Source organism: Pyxicephalus adspersus, chromosome 2 (assembly GCF_032062135.1).
Source record: "Pyxicephalus adspersus chromosome 2, UCB_Pads_2.0, whole genome shotgun sequence".
NCBI classification, from domain to species: Eukaryota; Metazoa; Chordata; class Amphibia; order Anura; family Pyxicephalidae; genus Pyxicephalus; species Pyxicephalus adspersus.
Window position 1 is genome coordinate 19,307,825 of NC_092859.1, and position 23,838 is coordinate 19,331,662.

At 37.7% G+C, this 23,838-nt stretch overlaps 1 protein-coding gene across 1 annotated transcript in view; it reads left to right on the forward strand.

Moving 5' to 3' along the window:
• Positions 1-23,838, forward strand: part of ANK1 (ankyrin 1) — a 114,324-nt gene that overhangs the window by 68,788 nt on the left and 21,698 nt on the right. The window contains 15 exon segments of the mRNA XM_072399807.1: positions 803-893; positions 1,848-1,926; positions 3,172-3,269; positions 5,698-5,922; positions 6,995-7,149; positions 7,298-7,509; positions 7,628-7,832; positions 8,685-8,781; positions 9,623-9,851; positions 11,385-11,510; positions 12,859-12,978; positions 15,342-15,426; positions 16,146-16,220; positions 18,544-18,675; positions 19,214-19,387. Of these exon segments, the coding sequence (XP_072255908.1) occupies positions 803-893; positions 1,848-1,926; positions 3,172-3,269; positions 5,698-5,922; positions 6,995-7,149; positions 7,298-7,509; positions 7,628-7,832; positions 8,685-8,781; positions 9,623-9,851; positions 11,385-11,510; positions 12,859-12,978; positions 15,342-15,426; positions 16,146-16,220; positions 18,544-18,675; positions 19,214-19,387 (2,103 nt within the window).

Below are 23,838 nucleotides of genomic sequence, written 5' to 3' on the forward strand. Positions count from 1 at the left end.
ATAAAATAACCCTAATAACATATTTCACAATTCAGAGACACAATTCAAATACCAATGTCCCATTGACATAACCTTCATGAGTTTTATTATAAATTAAGTGTAGTACATCTGTAAATATTCACAGTTTAATTTCTCTGCACCATCCCATTATTATTTGTTATTTATGAATTTCTAAATTTTATTAATAGGGACCATGTTACTATGGTGTGCGAATTAAGCCTAATAAATCAATACAGTTTCATGCTTTATCTGTAATATGACGTGAATCATCCAATTTGCCCTGTAGACTCATTAACATAAATTTACATATCATTAACATACCGCAATACTACAAGCCTCGACTTCTATGTGAGTCATTGCTGCAAATTGTTTTAGATATCTGTGCTTTGTGTGTTGGCGTGTGTTTTTTTTTTTATGCACGTGTGCATGTTTTAGAGCATCCGTTCTCAGTCTGTGTTATTTGTATGTGTTGCTTTTCTTTAAAAATCTAAACCACAAACACACATTTGCAAGTGTATACTGATACTTAATAGGTCTTTATTTAATACCAACACATAAAAAAAGCAATGGTGTGCAAAGACCTAGCTTAGCCAATCAAAAAGCATTTTTGAGATAGTGTGATCAAGCCAATGATTGGAGGCTTTTGATTGGCTGCCCTGGGCTGCTGCACTTTGCACATTGCTTTTCTGTTTATTAGATAAAGCCTGTGGTGTTTGTGTGCGACTCACATAGGGGATTTCCATAAACACTATATATGCTACCTTAGGTGCTGTCTCTTTATTACCTTTATGCTGTTTCCTAGGGGAGGAGCCACCAGATTTAAGACCCCCTCCGGGGCCCAGAGAGCGGGACGAAGATACAGACATGGAATTCTTACCTAAACTTGACCAGGGGTAATAAAATATATAATGTATCAATGTGTCCCCTCTTTTATTCCTTAGAGCAGGCATGTCCAAAGTCCAGCCCGGGGGCCAATTGCATCCTGTGTTCAGATTTCCACTGGACTGCAGCCTCTGTCATAATATCAATAATATGCGGCCCGCCAGCACTGTTGACCACAGCATAAAATACACGCGTACAAAAAAGCTATTTTAAATTTCATTAGAGTTGATAATCTGCCTTGCAATTATCAGCCCGCTACTCGGCGGGCATAATCGGCAGGACAGGATTCCCCATGTGGGCACAGGGAATCCCCTATGTCATGATAGTGGGGGTGTGCTGTGTGGGACCTGCACGGACCACGCCCACTCTGATTCCAAGAAGGTGCTCTGCACGGAGCCCGCACTGACACCGGACTCCTTGCACAGGGAATCCCTCACGTCACCCTGGTGGGCTTGTGCTGTGCAGGACCCGTGCAGACCACGCCCATACTAACCCTAAGTACTTGCTGAATGGTCAGCCCCCACACATTTTCACCTCACCAAATCTGGCCCTCTTTGCAAAAATTTCGGACACCCCTGCCTTAGAGCTATTTTAGTGTTGTGGCTGGCTGCAGCTTTCTACCATTGACTTAACCACACACCCATCATCCAATTAACCTAACTGGAGTGGTTGGGACTTATATCTTGGTATGTGGTTGCAATGGATGGCTGTGCAGGTCCTAAATGCAACAAGTCCCTTCCGCCCACTTGCTTGCTTTTCAGAATTTGGAGGAAGAACCAAACTGCAACCGCACTCAGCCTTACTTAACTGCATGACAAACCCTGCAGTTGACACCAGAAATCACATAATAGTTGAATGGGGACATCTGGGAGGTGCTAACTGCACAGTTTTTGACAACAAGTCTGAAATGGATCTTATTTTTGTTTTATTGATTAACATGTGATGTTATTTCTTTTTTTTAGCAGGGTGGGGTCACCTACATTGCCCAGAATTCCTTGTGTCACCCCGGAAACAGTGGCATTTAAAAAAGAAGAGGATGAACCGGTAACTGTTCCTTAAATATATTAAGTAGCAGGAGAAATTCTATATTACCAAGTTTTTTCTTGAACTGAAGTAGAATTATGGTAAAAATTCAAAATTTGCTTTGTGATTTCACCCTCATACAGACCATCCTCTCTTTTTTGCAAACCTTGCAGGCGGAAAATTTGTTCTGCCAAAAATGTAATGCTCAATATTAAAAGAGTGTTTGTATACAGAGGGAGTATATGTATTAAGGAGGTAGTTGGTGGCTTTTTCTGTTCTAATGATACCCCAGCAGTTATAGACACATGAGTTCACTGAATCAATGTCACCAATAGTCACCAATGCCCTCATCGGCACTCCCATCTTTTTCTGGGTTGAGGCTGGCCCAGAATGATTGAACTCCCATACATGTGCAGCTCAGCGTATAATATAAAGCAGTATTGGTAGAAGATAGGCAGGGCTGCCTTTGGTTTGGGGACAAGGCGTATCTCTGGCCCCAATCAAAAGAGCTTGAATTTTGCAAAGCTTAAACTTTTAGACACGGGAGGGTCTAGGAAGTTTACCTAGTATGGGGCCCAGAGATTTCTGATGGTGGCCCTGGAGACAGGTAAGAGATAATTATTGTAGAAGACACACAGTATCCTCCTTCTTCAAAGAAAAAGTCCAGCAAGCAAGTAATTATTAATGTTAGTCATCATGATTTTGGACAATAAACATCCTAATTGGCACATTTCTTGGTGATCGGGTTTTGGTATTTGAGTTAACCCTATGGCCTTTATAGTCTTATTAAATTCATTTTTCCCCTGGCAGGTTGTTGTATCTTGTTTACACACAGGGAATTTATGAAATGATGTGGATTACTTCTATCTGGGAATTGTTGGTCATGAACTTGATTAGTGTTGTAACCATTGTACCCTCTATGCACTTGAAGACACATGGAGTGCCAAGCTCCTAGAGGGTCTACTAGTGATTGTATATGCCTAGCTCTGCCCATTACAAAGCACAACAACGATAATAAGCAAAACTGTGAAGGTTAGTTGCCATGAAATTCCCAGTTTGCTGTACACACTTACGGTGCTTAGAATTGCAAATTCTATTGATTTAAAAGGATCATCTGGGACAGAGTTTGCAACAAGGGGTCCAGATCTCTGGAGGGGCTTTACAGTTCTGGAAATGTATATACTACATACATTCTACATACATAACTGGAAAATGTTATTGTAACTAACAGGCATGTGCTCTAACTTTGTTCATATCTGTCTTCAGTCATCTAGGGAAATAGATGATGATTCCCAGATTCCCAGCAGTCCAGCGACTGAGACCTCTGACAACATTAGTCCTGTGGCAAGTCCAGTCCACACAGGGTAAGTACAACGAGGACAAACCTAACCATTCAGCTGTGCTTCTACTGCGCATGACCCTGACATGTTCAATGAGAAATACACGTGTTTACAGGTTACCTATATAAATGATAGGCTGGAACTGTGTCTCTATTGTGTACCACCAAAAAATATGGCTCTGTTATAAAATAATTAATGCTTTGTAAAAGTTATACAACATACTAGTTTATAAATTTAATTATTTACTATTGAACTTTACTATGTTAGACCACCATGACTAAGTGTCCAAATATCCCTTCTTTTGGCTGCCGTTATACTGGTATATATAGGTTATAGTTTGCCAATGGCCTAAAGCTGCAGTGTACAATAATACCATCGTCTTATGTATGTTACATTTTCGAAGCCCATTCTCTCAGGTGAAATTCCAGTATTAGCACATTGTGGTTTAGCGATTTGCCATTTTGGATGCTAACAAACACTATTGTTTGCTATTAGGAAGAACACATTATGATGATCCCGCTCATCATTCCCACCTTCTCTCTTCATAGAGCAGAACAGTGCTGTCTTTATAGAGCTCGTTCATTGGAAATGATCACTACCAATCTTCCCAGGGGCTATAACTGAGTTCTGTTCAGAGCTTAAACCCCAACAATCCTCTACCCAACACATGCACACACAGGTACACTATTCTCTTCTGCTTATACTTAAAGAAATCATAAACACAGGGCAATAATGATTTCTTAACTGTACTGAAAAACTGAACTGTCTAAATAATAGAACAAAAGAACATAAATGTATCATAAGAGACACCATTGGTACAACAATGAGCTAACCAGAAACATGTCTGCAGAGACACCCTTTTTACTATAGTGATTCACCCAGAAATTTGCCCACAGACATAATGAGCATAATAAGAAGTATATTGGATGATGTAGGGATGAGCACAGAGAACCAAGAGAGTCCTTAAGAGACATACTGAGACGTACAGTCCTTAACATCTTCCAGAAGCTAAAATATTAGCTATTTATATATTATATTTTGGTGGCCTTGATTGTTATCTTTGATGGTTTCAGGTAGGTTGACCATTACACAAAGGGAATCTGAGGATATATCTAAGCATAGATTATATGCCTTATACATAACAAGAATGGTTTTAATTGCTTCATATAGAGACACTTTTACATGTTTAAACTGCACTATTGGCAAAGGAAATGGAGGCATTAACTGGTTACTAATGTTCTTTCTTGCATGGAACCCTTTGTGTCACAAGGACATTGGGAGGGCTCATCTAATAAACACCACAAAGTGAAAGGAGATAATCAGAAGTAATCTATGCATAAATCTATTAGTGGATAATAATCCTTTTTCTTTAACAAAGATCTTTATTGGTTTTAACAATCGCTGCAATAAAAATTAGACCAGAGACATCAACACTTAAAGGGGGTAGTAACAAAAACAAGGGATAGGGGGATAACGAACTGGAAACAAGTCAGCCAGGAGTGTCACCTCCATGTGTCTATTGACAAATTCCATGGAGTTCTGTTTAGAAGAGGGTTTAACAAGACTCATGGAGCAGTCCTGAGTAGGAGACAAGGCAATATTTATGGAACTACAATGCTGTAGGGATTGAGACGGGAGTCTAGGGCAGGACAAATAGGGGGAAGACCTCATACCATTTTGCTGACAAAGACAGGGTTAAGGAGAAGAGAGGTATGGGAAGAAGGGGGAAATGAACCAAGGAAATGAAGGGAGTTCGAGGGGCAGTCGGCACCTGGGGTACACGAGCCATAGCAGGAGACCCACTCATGGATAATAATCCCTTTTAATGAACACAGACCAAAAAAGATGGATTCTAAATAATTGCACAATACAATTTATTCCTTGCACTATTTTTGTTGATTAAGCCCAATAGATTTATATTATTATGGTGTAAATAAATGGCAAAGATTTTATTCCAACCTGCCAGGTTGTATTACCAGCATTTCACAAGGATTGCCTACAAAATATTAAAAAATGAGAACTTTTGTGCACAAACTTTCTCCTAAGTTTTCTCTGCAGGTACTGTAAAAGCACAGTCTGTAAACTCCTAACAGGCTTAGTGGGGGCTCATGCTGCATAAACTAACAGCCAAACAAATGCTGCCACAGATGGTGTTTTGATACACAGAAATCGGTAGCTGACATAAATCTGGTGTATAAATATTTGTTGGATGAGTAAGAAGTAGATTATGTAAGGAATATTCATGGAAAAATTAAGTAACATTTTAATTGTAGCATGCCGAGATCAATGTGACACATTGCCAATAACATCTATATTCTCCTATTTATAAATTCAGAAGGTATATGCATACATTTATCTGTACTGTATGTATTTAAATATGTATATATATGAACTAATATGCAGTCTTTGCTGTGGTTCTATGTCAAGTCACTCTAATATATTTATTTTGCAGGTTCTTAGTCAGTTTTATGGTAGATGCCCGAGGTGGCTCCATGCGTGGAAGTCGTCACAATGGTCTGCGGGTTATTATCCCACCACGAACTTGTGCAGCACCTACACGCATTACCTGCCGCCTTGTGAAACCGCAAAAGCTTAATAACCCTCCACCGCTGGGTGAAGAAGAAGGATTGACCAGCAGGATAATTGCCCTGGGTCCTACTGGAGCCCAATTCCTAAGGTAAGAGAAACAGCTACTACCAGCTACAAAAAAGAAAAGTTTGATGTTTGATTTCTTGTGTTTTTTTATCCCCCAAAATTCTTCTAATATTGAGTTCTGCCTTGTTCACACTAGATATAATTGTTTTATGGGCCTATTTAGTAAAAAAGTCATAAACAAAAAAATATTTTGCACATTTTTGTTCTCCACTTTTAGAAGCTTAAATTCTCTTACACATATCAGGTTAACTTTAATAACTAATATGAACAGACACCAGCATTACCTTCCCACATATTGAAGAAACTGTTAACCTTATTATGTCAAACCATCTGCACTCATTATTATAGTCTAGTACATCTTCTATGGTCAGCATGTGATAAAACAGGGACAGATTAAGATATCAGAGGGTATTAGACATTGATTTGATATATGGTCAGGATGTGATAAAACAGGGACAGATTAAGATACCAGAGGGTATTAGTTAGACATTGATTTGATATATACAAGCTACATTAAAATTATACTTTGTGGTAAAATTAATAAAGTGGCTGTTATAATCACCATACAGTGAATCAATGAATAATGCTCAATATTATTTAAGGGACCTCTACATTCTTACAAATTTTTGTTGGGGTGTGATGCACAGTCCCCGAATTGCATCCAGGCACTACATGAAACACCCGACCCTCAAGGCACTGCACTCCATGTATCACACATTTGCTGTATTGTAATGTGTTGGGGGAAAAAAAAGACAAGAATGTTTTTGCTGTGTGGACTATCACTGATGACCACAGAAACGGTACCACAATGGCCCTTAAAGCAACAAATCAAATAGCGAATGGTAATATTACATTTAGGTGTAAATAATGCCCATATTGCCCACAGATTAGTTTGATATATTCTTGGTCTAGTCTGAGTACCATGAGATTCAGTATACAAATTTTACCACTTCGCCCAATAATTATATCAATAAGTTACATGGGGGGCCTAAAATAAAGTAATTAACAGTGAACGGCACTAAACTATATAACTACACCAAAACATTTCTATCATTACCAAGTATGTCCTGTCTTATACACTATTTGTCGTGCAGCCCGGTGGTGGTGGAGATACCGCATTTTTCATCAGTGGGACGTGGTGACAGAGAACTGGTCATACTGCGCAGTGATAATGGGTCGGTGTGGAAGGAACATCAGAACCGCTATGGGAAGGAATATTTAGAAGAAGCCCTAAGTGGCATGGATGAAGGTAAACAGTCCACAGTGGAGATCAGTTCAAACTTGTTTGTAGTTTTTAATCTACTGCTGTATGTTGAACATTTTGTTTTTATTACTGTAATTTGTGTCAACATATTCTTGAACAAACACAACATTCATTTTGTATGGTCAATCCACAGAGTTGGAGAGTGAAGAGGAATTGCACAAGAAGCGCCTTTGCCGTATTGTCACCACAGACTTCCCACTTTACTTTGTGATCATGTCCCGGGTTTGCCAGGACTGTGAACTCATTGGACCAGAAGGGGGAATCTTGAAAAGCCGGTTAGTACCCCAGGTTCAGGCCACATTCCCCCCAACAGCTGTAACCAAGAAAGTGAAGCTGTCCTTACAAGTAAGTGCCCTGTACATATTCATTGTCGAGGAGGAGCTGTTCATTAAGTTCTTTTTGTTATATTGTGTGCTGGAGAAATGTAGAAGCACATAGGAAATGCTTTTTCATGTCTGTTTAGGCTCAGCCCGTGCCAGATGAGCTGGTGTCCCGATTGCTGGGTAACCAAGCAACATTTGGACCCATTGTCACTGTGGAACCAAGGCGCAGGAAATTTCATCGGCCAATTGGACTACGCATACCCCTGCCACCATCTTGGAAAGATAACCCCAGGGACAGTGGGGAAGGAGATACCACTAGTCTCAGACTACTGTGCAGTGTAACAGGTGGGGTAGTAAAATTGTTAAAGGATGTTACTAACCAACAACTAATGTCACTACATCCAAGAAAGTCGCCTCCAAGGTGCTGCCCAACATCTTCTCCATGGTGCATTCAGAACCTTTTCTGTCCCCTTTTATGATTAATTTAACTGCTTTTTGGGTATCTCCATTTCCTGTCTGACACCATCTTAATGGTATGAGTGGTAAAGTACAATTTGCACCTGTTTTATGAGGAAGCTTATTTGAAAAAAAAGAAAAGAAGAGAATACTAATCTTAACCAATTTTTATAGCCACACAAAGGGGATGGGTGCTTTACAAAAAGAAGCAATAAAGCATACAAATACATTTTAGACAATTGTTCACTTCTAACCTTGTTGTAACAGTTTAGAAAAGATCTTTCTCTGTTCTAGCAGAACCATGTCCCCTCTGTACAAAGACAGCTCGGGTTTCATGTATTTGGTGTGGAGGGACTCCAGTGGCCTGCAAAGAGCCTGACCACAACCTTAATATAATACCTTAAGAAAATTCTAATGCCAATTGCACACTAGGTCTTCTTGTTTAACATTGGTACCTGATCTCACAAATGACTTTTTTGGCTGAATGAGAAAGAATCCCCACAGACTGACTCAAAAATCCTGTAAAACGCCTTCTCATGTGAGGATGCTAATGTTAGAGCAAGAAAGATGAAGGAACTGGTTTTGGCATCGGATTCCAAAAAAGCTGTTCCAGGTGTGACGACGAGATGTTCATTAAAGTTTGGTCATATGACAGATTCCTGAACAGTTCTATGCCTCATATTCAAATAACAAAGTACTTTGTATTTTCTTAGTTTTGAATATTTTTCTATTTTTTGAAAGGTGGAACAGCTCCTGCTCAATGGGAAGACATAACTGGAACTACAAAATTATTATATGCCAATGAATGTGCCAACTTTACAACCAACGTCTCTGCCAGGTACATTATTAACTTTCAGAGATTCAGGGTTAGGTTGAAACAAACACCTCTTAGTTGGTAAGAATTAGACAGCAATGTGCAAGAACTTTCCATTGTCTTCTCATTGGAAACAGAATTCATCTTCTTCATCTCTTCATCATCATCTTCATCTTCATCATCTTTATTAACCCCTCTAGTGGTATTCCCGAGTGTGACTCGGGGTGGATTTTCCAGGCAAATATCGGTATTCCCGAGTAACGCTTAGGTTAGCTTTTAACTAAAAAAACCCACTTATCTTGTTCTGTCGCTGTCCCCTGGCGTCCTGCTGGTCCCTGCAGGTCCTGGGGACACGACCTTTCTCCATGATCTCTGGCTGGCGAGTGCAGCGACAATCTCCAGGGTTTCCCGGTGACGTCGGTGCATGTGCCGATGCAGGCGGGAGGATCGGCGACAAATTCAAATAATTTTGTACTTGATTCAATACAAAATAGCTGTCCAATAAAAGAAATATTCATATATTATAATTATATTATTATATTATATATATTATATATGCTACTGTACAATTATATTACGTTTAAATATTTTTTTAACAGATTTTTGGTGTTTTGTTATTTAAAGTTTATTAATAAATTTGGTAAATTTACGAAATCGATGAGTTATGCCTAAGAATTATAGCCTACAATGAAAAATACATTTCCATGCAAAAAATTGTACTGCTTTTTGCATGGAAATTTGGACAGAATTAGGCCGCTAGGGCAGTTAATCATAACCTCTCATTTTTGCTGTTGGTTTTGTGCTGTCATTTAAAACTCATTTTTTTTATTATTTTACAATAATTTAAGAATTTATTAAACTCTAGGTTTTGGCTGTCAGATTGTCCTCGCACTGCAGAGGCTGTTTCCTTTTCCTCCCAGCTATACCGTGAGCTCAGCGCTGTGCCATATACCGCCCGCTTTGTGGTCTTAGCAAAAATGTCAGATGGGCGGGAAGGACGTCTCCGCTGCTATTGCATGACGGGTGATAAACTGGAGAAGACACTGGAACAGCATGAAAATTTCACCGAGGTGGCACGCAGCCGGGACATTGAGGTACATGTGGTTTCTGTCAGTAGACCAAGCATAACATTTACAAAACTTGGAAGCAATGAGTAAAAGTCACACATTAATATCTGAATTTCTGTCAATCCTGATGGATTTAGTTCCATGACACTTTATAAATAACACAGGAACATGTTGTATTGTCCTCAAGCAGCCAAGGGAGATTTGCCCTTGTTACAAATTCACCGTAACATTCTTCACCGCTCCTACCTTAGACAATACCTTAGACTAACATCAGATTTTGTGGGTAGAAATGGCCGTAATGGCTGCTATATTAACACCAACCTTTGGCACCGTATATATATATATATATATCAAACAATATAGGTAGGAAACATCATACATCAATAATTTACTTTAACAAGCTTACAAATACATAATTAGGCATAAATAACAATATTTTTGTGACATTATCTTGAAAGAGAACTTGTAAGCAATGAGGATCTCATCCCTCACGGTTCAATTCCTTGAAGGCTTCATTTTTGGCAAACTCAACACCTAAAGTATGCACCACCATATATCGTTGTCCCCATACCACAGGCTTGAAAATGAAAATCCATACTGGCATACTGGCAGCCCTCCAACAATATCAATCACTTAAAGGTCACCACTTATACTCCAAAATTTTAGGAGACACTGCAATGGTCTCTACCATTGAACAACTATATCACTATCACTGCCATAAAGGACCTTAAAAGCCACCCCTTACATAGACCATCACTTCTCCAAATCCACCACCCCCCATCCTATACAGGGATGGAAAGGAAAACTTACTCTTTTGACATGAAATTCAGAATGACCTCACTTCCTCTCAAGTCCCCTATTTCACCCTATTCCTTTTTCCACCCACTAAAACCTCTAATCACCTGTCTCACCTCTCCCATGCTCTTCCTAACGTTATCCTTTTTTATTCTGCTACCCCTTGCACCTGCTCATATTATACCAACAAAGGAGGAAACATCCAGTGACACTGGAATAATATTACTAATATTATCAATAAACAGTATTTATATAGCGCCAACATATTATGCAGTGCTGTACATTAAATAGAAAAATATACCAATAATACAGAAAATTACCAGTGATGGTATATAGTTACAATAAAAAATGAAGCCTTCAGTAAACTGGTATAATTATAGTAATAATTGAAAGGTAAATATTCTGTAATATGGAATGTATGGTAAATATCATAGGAGAAAAAAAGACGTTGGACGTAGATTAGCACTGAACCCTTTGGAGTCCTCAGGGACCTCTTTGCAGTGGTGTAACACTTGTGGTTTCTTAATAAAGAAGTAATTCAATTATCCATACACATGGTGTCACCACTGACTACAGCTTTACTGCAACCCCACCTTCTTCTCCATCATATACAAGCAAACGGTTGCTTTTATAGATAATATTGTGTTGTAATTTGGGATTGGGGTAAATATTTATTGGTTGTAATATTTTTGAATTAAATCGTAAATATATTTTTTAATGATAGCACATGTGGGATCCAGTTAAATTTTGAGTTTATGTTTACAGGTGATGGATGGAACACAATTATTCGTGGAGCTATCAGGAAATCTTATTCCTTTGAAGAAAGCAACGCAGCAAAGGAGTTTTACGTTCCAAGCCTTTAAAGAGAACAGGCTAGCATTGCCCATTAAGGTGACACCTTATAACCTTTTTTCACAAGTCATCAGTGTCAGGATACACCTGTGATTACTATTCTAAGTTGCTGAAGGATTATTCTCTTTCCATGCTGTAATTGCCAGAAGTGAATTTCCCATTTTCATTTTTTTTCAAAAAGCAGCAATAAATATTCTCTGTTCCATTAGGCATCAGCACTCCATCACCCTCCAGCCCTATTGCTGCCCGTGTATTGCCTCCTCAGACTCAGTCTGTAATATAATTGGAGGAATGGTGCATAATTCATGTAGTGTATACATAATGAATGTTGAGTGATCAGGTGAGAAACCCATCTCTGCTTCCTTTAGGAGGAAACCGCCTAAAGCTTGGTAATCACCGCACCTCGTGGAAGGGATGCATCTGATGATTCTTGCAAGGCTTCCCATTTGTTTTATGCTTTTCTATTTGTGGCATTTCCCTTCTGCATGCAGACCTGTCCTTATGTAACCCGATTGATAGTATAAACATTTGTCTTCTTAAAACATGATACAGGCTGATTGGTACTTTTTCGGTTACATATACAGGAAAGTTTGAAGCTTGCATCACATTTAGACGCCCGTTAACAATGTGTGTTTGGAAAAAATCTGAAACTCGGAATGCTAGAAGCAGAAAAAAAAATTATCTTGCTAGCACTTCAGTGAGCTGTTTACTTTTTAAACTGGGCTGACAAATTTGCAAGAATTGTCAGCCCTGCCCCAAGTTCTTGTTTGTTTGAGTAGAGACTCTCATAAAATCCTAAAAACATGTGGGTAGGGTTATTGGCTCCCCCCCAAAGTTGCTTATGACTATGGTAGGGACATTTGATTGTGAACCCCTTTGAAGGACAGTTAGGCAACTCAGTGGTGAGTCAACCCTTTATTTTCCCCACCAATAAAACAAACATTATTCTTCAGACTCAAAATATTGTGATATAGAATTGCCTGATTGGCTCAAAGCGTGCCCCTTCAATCTTAGCCCAAATGTTAATGTGCAGGAGATTAGAGAAAACTTGTGCAAACGTAAACTATGTTTTTATTATATATATGACTTAACATGATTCTTTATACCTTCCGAAGTTTTATTTTGATATGTTTTATCATTAATTGAGAATCTATTTTTTTTTAAATTGACAATAAGTTTTGATATACTTATAGTACTTTTAGTTTTATATACTTTTTAATGTAAAATTTTGTGCTCACTTATTGGCTTTTCAACTTTTTTACTATTGAGAGCTTTCACTTGTTGTAGATAAATCCTGTAGATACAGTATAATATATACTACTAATTGAACATATGAATGAGGTACTTGTGCTTATAGTTTGGGTAAAATGTTTGTGTAATCTCTAAGGTGCGAGACAGCAGTCGGGAGCCATGCGGGTCTCTGTCCTTCCTCCGCAAATCCATGAAATATGAACAGTCCCAGCAAGTGCTCTGCCACCTGAATGTCACAATGCCACAGTACACACAGGTGAGACATATCTGAATCTGAATGCTATCTGTACATAAAATATTTATAGGGGAAACATCCAGTGACGCTGCTATATACACTGCCTGGACAAAGGTTTCAGCTGGCCAGGTCTACATCTACCAACAGTATATGCCCAAAAAATTAGGTCAACTGACTACTTTAATATAGTGATGAATAGGTTTTCATCAATAGATTTTTAATTCCCTGGTTCAAGCTTATACCAAAATGACAACACCAGGGCTCAAAATTGTGAGTGCAGAATCTAACCCCATTGAGAATCTTTGAGATGAGCTGGAGAAGATTTTACATGGTGGTCCAACTCTCCCATCATCAATAAAAGATCTTGGTAAAAAACAATATTTCAACTCTGGATGGAAATAAAAGTGACATTGCATAGACTTATCAACACAATACCACAGATAATGAGTGCTGTAATTAAAACTAAAGGCTGTCCAACAAAATATTAGAGTGTGCCTTCATTTTTGCAAGGCACTATAGTGATAATAACAGAAAAACATGAAGTTATACTGGTATATAGTTATAATAAAAAACAAAACATTCAGTGACCCCGGTTTGTAGTAAGCAATGGTAACATTTGAACTGCACAATTGTCAAATACCAAAAAGACTAAACAACATAGAATGTAAAGACGTTAGGGCACATCAGCCAACAAAGAGCTGAATTTAGGAGCTCATTTTTTGCAGGACACATCTTGATTTGTTTGTAATCTGACAGGGTTGCTGTAGGTGTTTCATAATAGAGATCCTTTTAGTAAAGCTTTGTCTGGCACCACAAGGTGTTACCTGTTACCTTCATAGCCATTAAAACTTCTTCTTATGTGGCCATCTAGTTAAAGTTTCTCTTCACTACCAATGGCTTGACCTTCTACTCCAAGTCACACCTCTGAAACTTAGTCCAATGGCCAATAGGGGAATTTGTATCCATACTGTTTGAAAAAAGCCTAAATTCTAGGAAATAAAAGAAAAGATATTGTTTTCCAGATGGGCCAGCTCCACTTGCCTTCAACTTTATAGTTCCAGTTGTTTTATATGATATATTATTGTTTTAATTTATCTGTCTCATGTAAGGTTGTAGCGACAGCATACCAATTCCTTGTTATCTTTTTTTCACCAAGCATTTGGGTTTACAGAGTTGTATCCCTCTGATGTGCAATGCTTGTGTTAATTTATACCTTTTATAGCTTGTTTTGTCTGTGTGCCTTAAAACAAGACTGTTGGACATGTAAAATTTATTACCAGTAGTCTCTAACTGCACATAAATGTTTTGCAAAAAGTCCCTTGGGCTGCTAAATAACTAAAAATAGTTCATGAAGTGTGTTTTATGTATTATTTATTATTTGCTAAAACTCTGTACTGTTAACATGAATTTACTTTAGCAAGCAGAAGTACCATCAGAACTGTCCCCCTGAGTGTATATATTAAAGAGACCCTGAAAGCTTTAATGGTAGAAGAAAAACCAAAAGAAAAATGTGCGACATTCTGTACCCAATAACTACTAATCTACTTTTATCTGATTTGATTACTTATTATGGAATACTACTTTTGTATTTCAATATTTTTATTAATTACCTTTTTGAAACATACAGTGAAAACAGACAAGAAATATTACAAACAAAAACATGTATGATCTCTTCACTTCCAAGTATGGACCACAAATAATTTATATAACCATTAACCCCTAAGCATTTTGTCACCTATAATTACCCCAAATCTCTTACATTCAAACCTTGCAAAACTAGGTGCAAATTTAAACTTTCTTCATTAAAAACTTTTCCATATCCATATAGTTGTATATAATACCTACCAACTGTGTTAATGTATTTTAAATCCATAGTGCACAGTGTAAAAGAAAAGAAAAAAAACTATTAAAAGTACAGATCCAATAATGTAACACAAACTAATAACATTCCCAAATTCACTTTTGGTATAAAAAATCTGTGGATCATTCCAATTTCATTATGTCTTTCATATATTTATTTATTTCCATATATATATTTAGACTTAGGTTTTAAAGTGTCTAGTGCTCTACATACTTCTTGAATGTATAGTGTATACTTAAATCATACCTTATACTTCTTTCTTAAATGCTATACCTAAGTGACTATTATATTCCTAAGTATTAAAACTTCTATATTAATAAGCCAGTGAAGATAATCAAGACAAATCTTACACAACCATGTAATACCATACAAAAAAAAATGTACATTATAATAATATTTATAATTAAAACATTTTTAAGGACTTCCTAAATACTACTTTTGCACAACTTTTTATTCTTTTGGTACAATTGGTACCATGCTGATTAACTGCAAAGTTGTCTAAAACTGAGTTTTGTTGTCACAGACTCCGGGCAGCCTTGACAGAAGGAGGACACTGACTCCACTTGCTCTCAGAGAGAGATATAGCCTTCTGAATGACAGCATAAGAGGTGAGTCAAGTGAGAGAACTGTTGGTGCATAGGATGGGTAAAGCAAGACCAGGGGCAAAGAACCAATGCCAGGGCAGTAGGCATAGGCACACCAGATGGCTGTCTGTTTTAGGTAACAGGTAAAGATTAAAAGAAAAATAACTGATAACTGCATTTTATTTTGTTTTAAACTAAATGATGAATAGCTACAAAATGTGTCTCTATTGAAGAACTTTACCCTCTGTTGGATAACTGCAAGACAAAATGGGTGAAATACCCTAAGGACCCAAAGATGGGACATGGAAACAATAAAAAAACGTGGTTTCTTTTAGTAGAACGATGAATGTGTTCCTGTCTAGGTAATGGGTATCATATTGAAAAGGAAGCAAAGGAACATCTCCCCAGTGGTGATATTGACAGCTAGAAAAGCCCAACCCAAGGTCTTAAGCCTTATTAAGGTATTAAGGTCTTATTAAAAGAAAGAGTTATTAAGAGTAAATAACCCTTTGGTTTGATTAAATGTTACACCAATTTTTAACCCTAGTTATCCACATTATTTAACATCTATTGTATACATAGGATATCCTATTTCAGAGTTTTGCCTTCAGTCACATGATTGCATTGAGCCCTGTGGGTTCTTGCACCTTGGCCATTAATATTGCTTTGTGCACTTTTCTCTGCCCTCCTTCGGATTCTCTCATTCTACTTCTTCTTAGATTACAATGTATCCTTCATCTCAGGTTCTCTTAGTGGAACTGACCGCATTGACATGAAGATGGCTGTAATATCAGAGCACTTGGGTCTCAGCTGGGCCGGTAAGTACAAATACTGAATTATATAGTTTGTTTTCACTATGTCCATTCAGAATTGTATAAGTTTCTGCATATCTGCGCTAACATAAGTGAGATCATAGACTCCCCTAGTGTCTACCTGTTGTGCTTTCAGATTTCACTATCAATGATTCGTTATTCTAATTTATGAACAATTCTCTTATTTTTTAAGAAAACACCGTAATGTGCTTCAAACTGGTTCTGTGGGGGGCTTTTAGGTTTACCTTATCCTTCTTATAGCATTAACATCAGGGTAATAATTTCTTATTGTTTCTATGGAAGAAATAGCCTTGGTGGACAAGGTGGTATTGGTAGAATATGACGCCAAGTGAATAGTTTTATGCCCAGTAATAAAACATAAAAGACCATATATACATGGTACACAAACATGTTTAGTGCATCTCTCCAAAAAAGGAGGAAACCAATGGTGCTACATGTACATACAAAGAAGATATTTGGCATGGCAAAATATACTGGATATCTGCTGGTCATCAGATAATTGGAAGTAAGAGCGCTGTATTTGATATGCTAACGTAGACAATGGTTTGTCTAGAATTTCCAGGTAGCAGGAAAACAAACCAACTATCACAGTGCAAGTGATAATTGGGTCAACTTTTTGTTGGGTCACATGGGCATCATGGGTCCATCTCCTCCTAAAACAAAGGACACAAGTGTCTAGGATGCAGCTAATAGTAATACCATATAAAGATAAAGAGTTTTAAAAGAAGAATGGATCCTCTGTTCACACTGGTCTTGGGGGTAAATGGAGATATGAACCTTGTATTTGATTTCAATTTTTATATTCTGGACAAAACCGACAGTAGTCTGCACCTCTACTAAAATAGAGGTGATATATTCCAGCGGGAAAAATTCAAAAACCCAACTAATAACCCTTTGCTACTCTGTCCTAAAAAGATAAGATAGAGTTCCAAGTTTTGTTAATGTGGGGAGCAATGAAGGTCTAGCCTAGAAATTGTGGTGACAGATGGATAATAAAAGATTTCCTTGATCATGTACCATATGTCTAACAGTATTTACAAGATCAAAGTATATGTTACATGTGCCTCTGGAGAAAATGGTGCTATCCCACAGCCTTCTCACATAGCTGTGAAAATATAGCCACTTAATCCAGCTGTTATATCTCCTTCTGATGAAATTGAGAACTGTTATCGCCTATGACAGAACGCAGACTTAAACTACTATCATCAATTCCCTTATATTGTCTGGTATGTCATTTTCCAGCACTTGGTTATGGTAGATACGGCATGTCCCAGAATTGTTTTTTCTACATTTGTAGAAATGTATTTGTTATTTACAATCTTAAAAGCTGATTGGGTTTTAATATTAGGCCTCGGTACCAAACATGGAGTTTGGTACCATGCAGTCTAGGTCTTAGTTATTAAAGCTTTCCAAGACTAGAGAAGATAGATTATTATAGAAGAACCTCAGTGGCCCAGCAAACCTGAAATACATTTCTTTAATTTTCTTTAATTTTCTTATCATGTGCTAAAAGTTGGAAAATGTTTTCAATTTTGAACCAGATTTGTGTTAGGTTCCCCCATGGTCGTCTGTCTTGTCCAGTCTGGGACAGCTTTAATAAATCAGGCCCATAGTGTCCCTGGCTGCAATCAGACCACATCTTTGAGGTTTTTAAGTGAAGGTTGTTTAAAATGGGGTTTTTATGGTTCTGCTTGGTTATGGTGACAGATTTGGCTGCATTAAGAAGATTAGCACCACTGCTTGCTCAAATTTAGAAGTATCCGTAAAGTTAAAAGCCCTAAGGGTCCAACATACTGAGCCCCTAACTGGGTATATTATCCATGGGCTAGACTACTCCCTTTAACCTTCTAGCTATGCCTAATAAAGAGTGAAGCCTGTATCTTTTCCCTTGGATCTTTAAACAAATATGGTGATCCAATATTGTGATAAACATTTCCATCTCTCTTACTTGTATGGAAATTTTCATACGCCGAGTGGGAAGAAATTGTAGGTGAGTGGCAGGCCCTGTATTGTGACCCAACTCTTCAGTAACCACCCAAATACAGCCGATTACTGAAAAGTGACGAGTGGTGCACCCGGGTAAAAGGGGCTGGGGAAACTCTGCTTGTACTTATGGAAGTAGGATTGAGTCTTTAGGCAAGAGTTCCTCAAATCAATTCAGCGTCCTATGGTTTAGTCTACAAGAAGTTCCATTTGTTAAGATATATCAAAGCGGCATCTGGGATTGACCATGTGAATTAAAGGTAAATCCTTTAGTCTAAAATGGTTAAATGTCCTTGTTAGCAATGTGACCTTTTCATGTTTACAGAACTGGCTCGTGAGTTTCAGTTTGAGATGGATGACATCAACAGGATTCGAGTGGAAAATCCAAATTCCTTGTTGGAGCAGAGTGCGGCCTTACTGCATCTTTGGATGTCACGGCAAGGTTCCAACGCAAAATGTAGGTGCACTCTAACAACTTTCCCCGCTGACGAAGGATATTTTCCAGGGAACTCCTCTCAATTTAATTGTCTCACTGATGGAACACTGTTTAGCCTAATCCAACATTGAGACCCCGACATGATTTACTGGTATCATTCCTAAATACTGAAGTGGGAAGTTGCAAGCTGGTGAAGTCTACAACAATGGATGCCTAGCTCATGCTTGCACTGGGTATATTAAGATGAGGCAGAGTAGAATCAACTCCATGCCAAGCTATACATTTATTTTTATCTTTTACAAATAGATTTTCCCATTGAAAAGCTGCAGTAAAACCTGTAAATGATGAATTATTTGTATATGCTTTATTAAGTGGTTTGTAAAGAGGGTTGTGGGTCCTTCATAGCATTTCTCCAGCTTAGAGATCTCATTAGGAGTGTATAATCCTTTATGCAGAGGAGAATTATAAAACTGTTACCAGGTTTACCAAAGAAAACAGACCAGAAGAATTGTGAATAGCAATTTATTTTACATTTATATTTTATTACTCACTCTCACAGTGGAAGACTTATACACAGCTCTGCGTAACATTGACCGCAATGAGATTGTCACCATGTTGGAAGGATCTGGGCGGCAAAGCAGGGGTTCAAAGGGAGAGCGCCGGTACACAAACAGCGATGGATCCATTTCCCCATCTCAGAGGAATGGTACACTCCCTTGGGGGTCATCACCAGGTAAGTGAACATACAAGGTGCTGATCAGGTACTCAGGAAGGGATTGTAGATTAGACAGGTAGCTACGCGATAACAGTTCACAAATCCTGTCAGCAAATAGTCATGCATGATTGATTAGCTGAGTATATACACTGTGCAGACAACCTGTTCCAAGAGTAGGAGAAGATAGCAATTAGGTAGGAAAATCTGACCTGGTCAATTGATTGAATAACTAACAGATTATGCAGTGAGCAACAACCATCTGATTGAATAAATGTGAGGGCCAGTTTTTTATGTTGGTCACTTGTTTGCTTCAGAACCGCTTCCCTTCTATTATAAGTCCACGGAAATCCAAAACCATCTTCCACCAGGGTGAAACGCAGATCTTCTAGTCTATTGCATCTGCAATTAATTCTAAAGATCTCAGAAGTGAATTGGTCTTGGGTTAATATCAAAAGCATTCAAGCCTTGAACCCCATAGACACAACGTTAAATGCTTTGCAGGTTCACAATTTTTTTTTCACAAAGTTCTATTTTTGAAATATATATATGGTTCCACCTGTAGCTGTTTGGTCTTTGTAGAACAATCTCTGCATGATAATATAAAGTGTTCTTGCTGACATGCAGTCTTTATGCTAACCCTATGAGGACTGACGTTGAGAACAGCTGTTAAGGATTGCCTGCTCCCTGATTTTTGTCTCCTTTTCTAACCTCTAACCAGTATAGTTCACATCTATCACATCACTCACCCTTGGGGACAATAACTGGGGAATGGGGGGGTTCTGGACTCAATGCGTGTTTGTCTTACCCACTCTCTTTCCTTTCTTTCTCTTTACCTCTCTCACTCGTTTGCTAAGTTTATCCGTTCACTTCTGACCTCTGACCTCCTCATGCTACTGTCCCCCCTCTATCAGTCAGGACCAGGTGTCTCTCTCATCCTCAAACCCACCCTTGTCCTGAGGGATGCATGTATCTCTGTAGCATTTCTAGTCATATGGAACACACAGCAAATTTTTATACCACATGGCACAACTAACCGAAAACTGGAAACATTTGTTTAAAGTGGAACTCCAAGCAAAATTAGTATTTTTCATTAGTTAGCATAGTATAGGAGAGGTTTGGAACCTCTATTAGGCTTTATTGCTGACTGTATTCCCTGGGAGATTTTTCTTGCCATTGAGTCGCTGGTAATGAAAAGTAAGTAGAATCTATCCAATGGGGAATGCAATACAATTATATTAGTTCAGGAGAACAGAACATTATGTGGTGGGAAATCTCCCCACTTAGATTTAAGCAGCAATATAAACCTTACCTGTAAAACAACTAAAAAACATTTTTTGGGTTAGTATTCCACTTTAAATAATCCTGTAATGAGAACACTGTGAATTACATTTTACAGATTCTTTTGTGTCTATAAATGTAAATTCATATGCAGTGAATCATCTTTTCTATACTTAACATAGCCAATTGGAACTTAATTAAACACAGCCAGTGCAATAAAGTACTGAATGACATTAAAATAGAATAAATATAATATTGTAGTTAATACAAACCCCACTACACTGTTATGTATACAGAATATAGATTTCCTGTACTACCCGTCAAGCCCTTCAATTCTTACAATTCAAGCTGATGCCAATATCGAATCAAGCTCTTCATTTATTATAGTTGATTTTTGGGACATTTTACTTTCTTAGCTATAGGTAGATTTCTGATGGAGTTTATAGTAAAATATTTGTTCCAAATGTTACTCTAAATTGACATAAAATGCATTCACCTCACATCAGAATGTGCATACATAGAAAGCAGAGGTCATTTACTAATACGAGTATGGAAACATTTACAAGGTTTGATTTTCTGCAAGCCCAAAGAATAAACAATATCCTGATTTAACTGTTGTTCCTTAAACAGAAACCAGTTGTAGATTGCAGTTACTTGTTGCTGCTATTTATAAATCCTTTTTTGAATCTGTCTATATAAAAGAGTTGACATTTTAAATATGGCTAATATAGGGTATTGTGCACCATTGCATCTTCACTGCCCTAGGACAATAATGGTATACTAATGATCCTTTCTATCTGTTTAATAGATTTACAGGGTCCATCCACTGTGATGTTTCATTGTAACTTTTTAGATATCAAGATATAACCATACAAGTTTTTTTACACTGACAGTCATGTGAAAAAGTATGTACACCCCTTGGGAACTTTTGACTTTTTCAATATATCATTAGATCTTCATTCTCGTAGTGCCTATATATATATATATATATATATACTTGAATAAAAAACACAAGAAAAAGTTGCCTTTTATTTATTTGGTAAAAAAAAGAACATCATAATATGTAAGGTGCACTGTAGAAAATTATGATATTTCCCTTTAAAATAAATTTCTTCTTTCGGGCATTTTGCATAACTTCCCTTCAGTGTCTGACACCCATGCAAAGTTTCTTCCATAAAAATATGATTGTTGGTTAACTTTCATGAACTCTTTTTTAAATCCTATACAACACTTTAATGGAATTCTTTCTTTTTTGGTAGATTTTACTATTGGGTCAATGGCAAATTTGCTGTAATGTTCTTTTTTGAGCAGCCAGAGCACCACCCATGAAGTTTTTTTAGTGAGATCTTTCCAGTTGTGGATAGATGCATTTGACAACAATTGTTGCAAAAGTTACCTGCAAATCCCACTATTTTGGAGTTTTGCAGCTCTTTGTCTTCAATTACAGGACCAACCAATCCTAAAGAAATAGAACTTCAATCTACACCACTTGTTGATTCTTTTCCTTACAGTGGAACTATTGTGTTCATAATAAATGGCAAAATGTATAAACCCCCCTGTAAGATCCATAAATATCCCCAACCTCTGTTGTGAGGGCCTTAAAGAGTTCCTTTTGACCTTGGCATGATGACACCATGCTCATCAATAGCAAATAGAACACCATACTCTTACCAGATTTACCAGCACACTCCCTAAGGGGGGTTCCTATACTTGGCTCCTAGTTTGGAATGTTATGGATTTGAAGTGGTGATAGACCTATTACTTCTACAATGACAAACTTTCATTTTCATAATTTAGATTATGAAAATGAACAAACATCCTTTTTATGTGTTCTTTGTTCTATTGCAGACATTTTTTGAATGAAGATCTAATGTATACTTGTCCAAATATGTTAACAATCCCAATTTGTAATTACAAAACCTTGACAAAAATACACAAGGTTATTTAAAGCCAGAGAAGTGCCATATGGTAAATGACCTCTGAGGTTTATCTGTGCACATTAATATCATGCAGAGGGATAGTAAGCAGAATGGAGGTCTCCCTGTTCTAAATGTGCCTTTGTCTGTGACTTTGTGTGCATGTGCACGAGTGTTGTGAATTGTGTCTATATAAGTTGTAGTTTTATGCTTTGTATAGTTCTGGTGGATATTCTGTGTTGTACTGTAAGTACTCACTGATTTTTTGTACACACTGTTGGCCGATTCTCTATGGTGAGTTATAAAACTGAAATGTCTAAGTAACATTGATGTCAGGATACATGGTAGATTTTCTCTTGCAGCAGCCCCACTTGCCTTGTTTTTTGTGGGGGTCTCATGTTTCTAAAAGCAGCAGACAGGGTGTGACACGTGGCAGGGTGTCTGTCACTGCTGATGGCTCCAACAGCTGGGTAAGCAAGTGGTGACAAGGGGCCTCGCACATTCAGCAGCTCGCACTCTATATAGGGCCGTGTCCCTAATATATCTCACTGTAAGTAGGAACCCAGAGCTTAGCTATCTCTCAATTTTATTGACAACATAAACAAAGCTGGTGTACATTCTGTTACATGTATCTTGTGTACATGCGAAAATAAAATATAAAGCTGTCCGGGATTAAATAAAAATTGGAGCCTTGCTCTTAACAGTTTCATAAAGCATCAATATTGCACAATTGGTTCATGTTTCCAAGGCTAAAACTACCTCTATCACCCTTTGGGAGAGTACCAGGTGGTCTATCTTTCCCTATGGTTCTATGGCTCAAATGGACCTGAGCTGCAGGACCTCTTACCCCCTCATGGGCTTTAGATTAGTCAGTATGTTATTCTTGTGCATCAGAAAGGCTTCCAGTGACCTTTCCGGTAAGCCCAGTCCTACAGAAACCTCAGCATGCACTAGAATAGCAGAGAAGCTCCACAAGATGTGATATGGCAATTAAAAGTTCTGCAACATCATCACTCTTTCCTTTGACAACTTAATTAAGTCCATTTCTAAATGTTTATGAAGCCCCTAGGGCAGGGCTGTCAAACTCAAATGCACAGTGGGCCAAAATTAAAAACTTAGACAAAGTCGCAAACTTAGACAAATTAAGGAAGTTTTTCCTTCTCATAAAACCTTTTCATATGGAAACAAAGAGGTTTTGCTTCACATTCAATCTGGAACAAGCTTATAATAAAGAAAGAGGCATAAGATTTATTTTTAATTTTATTTTGGAAAAAA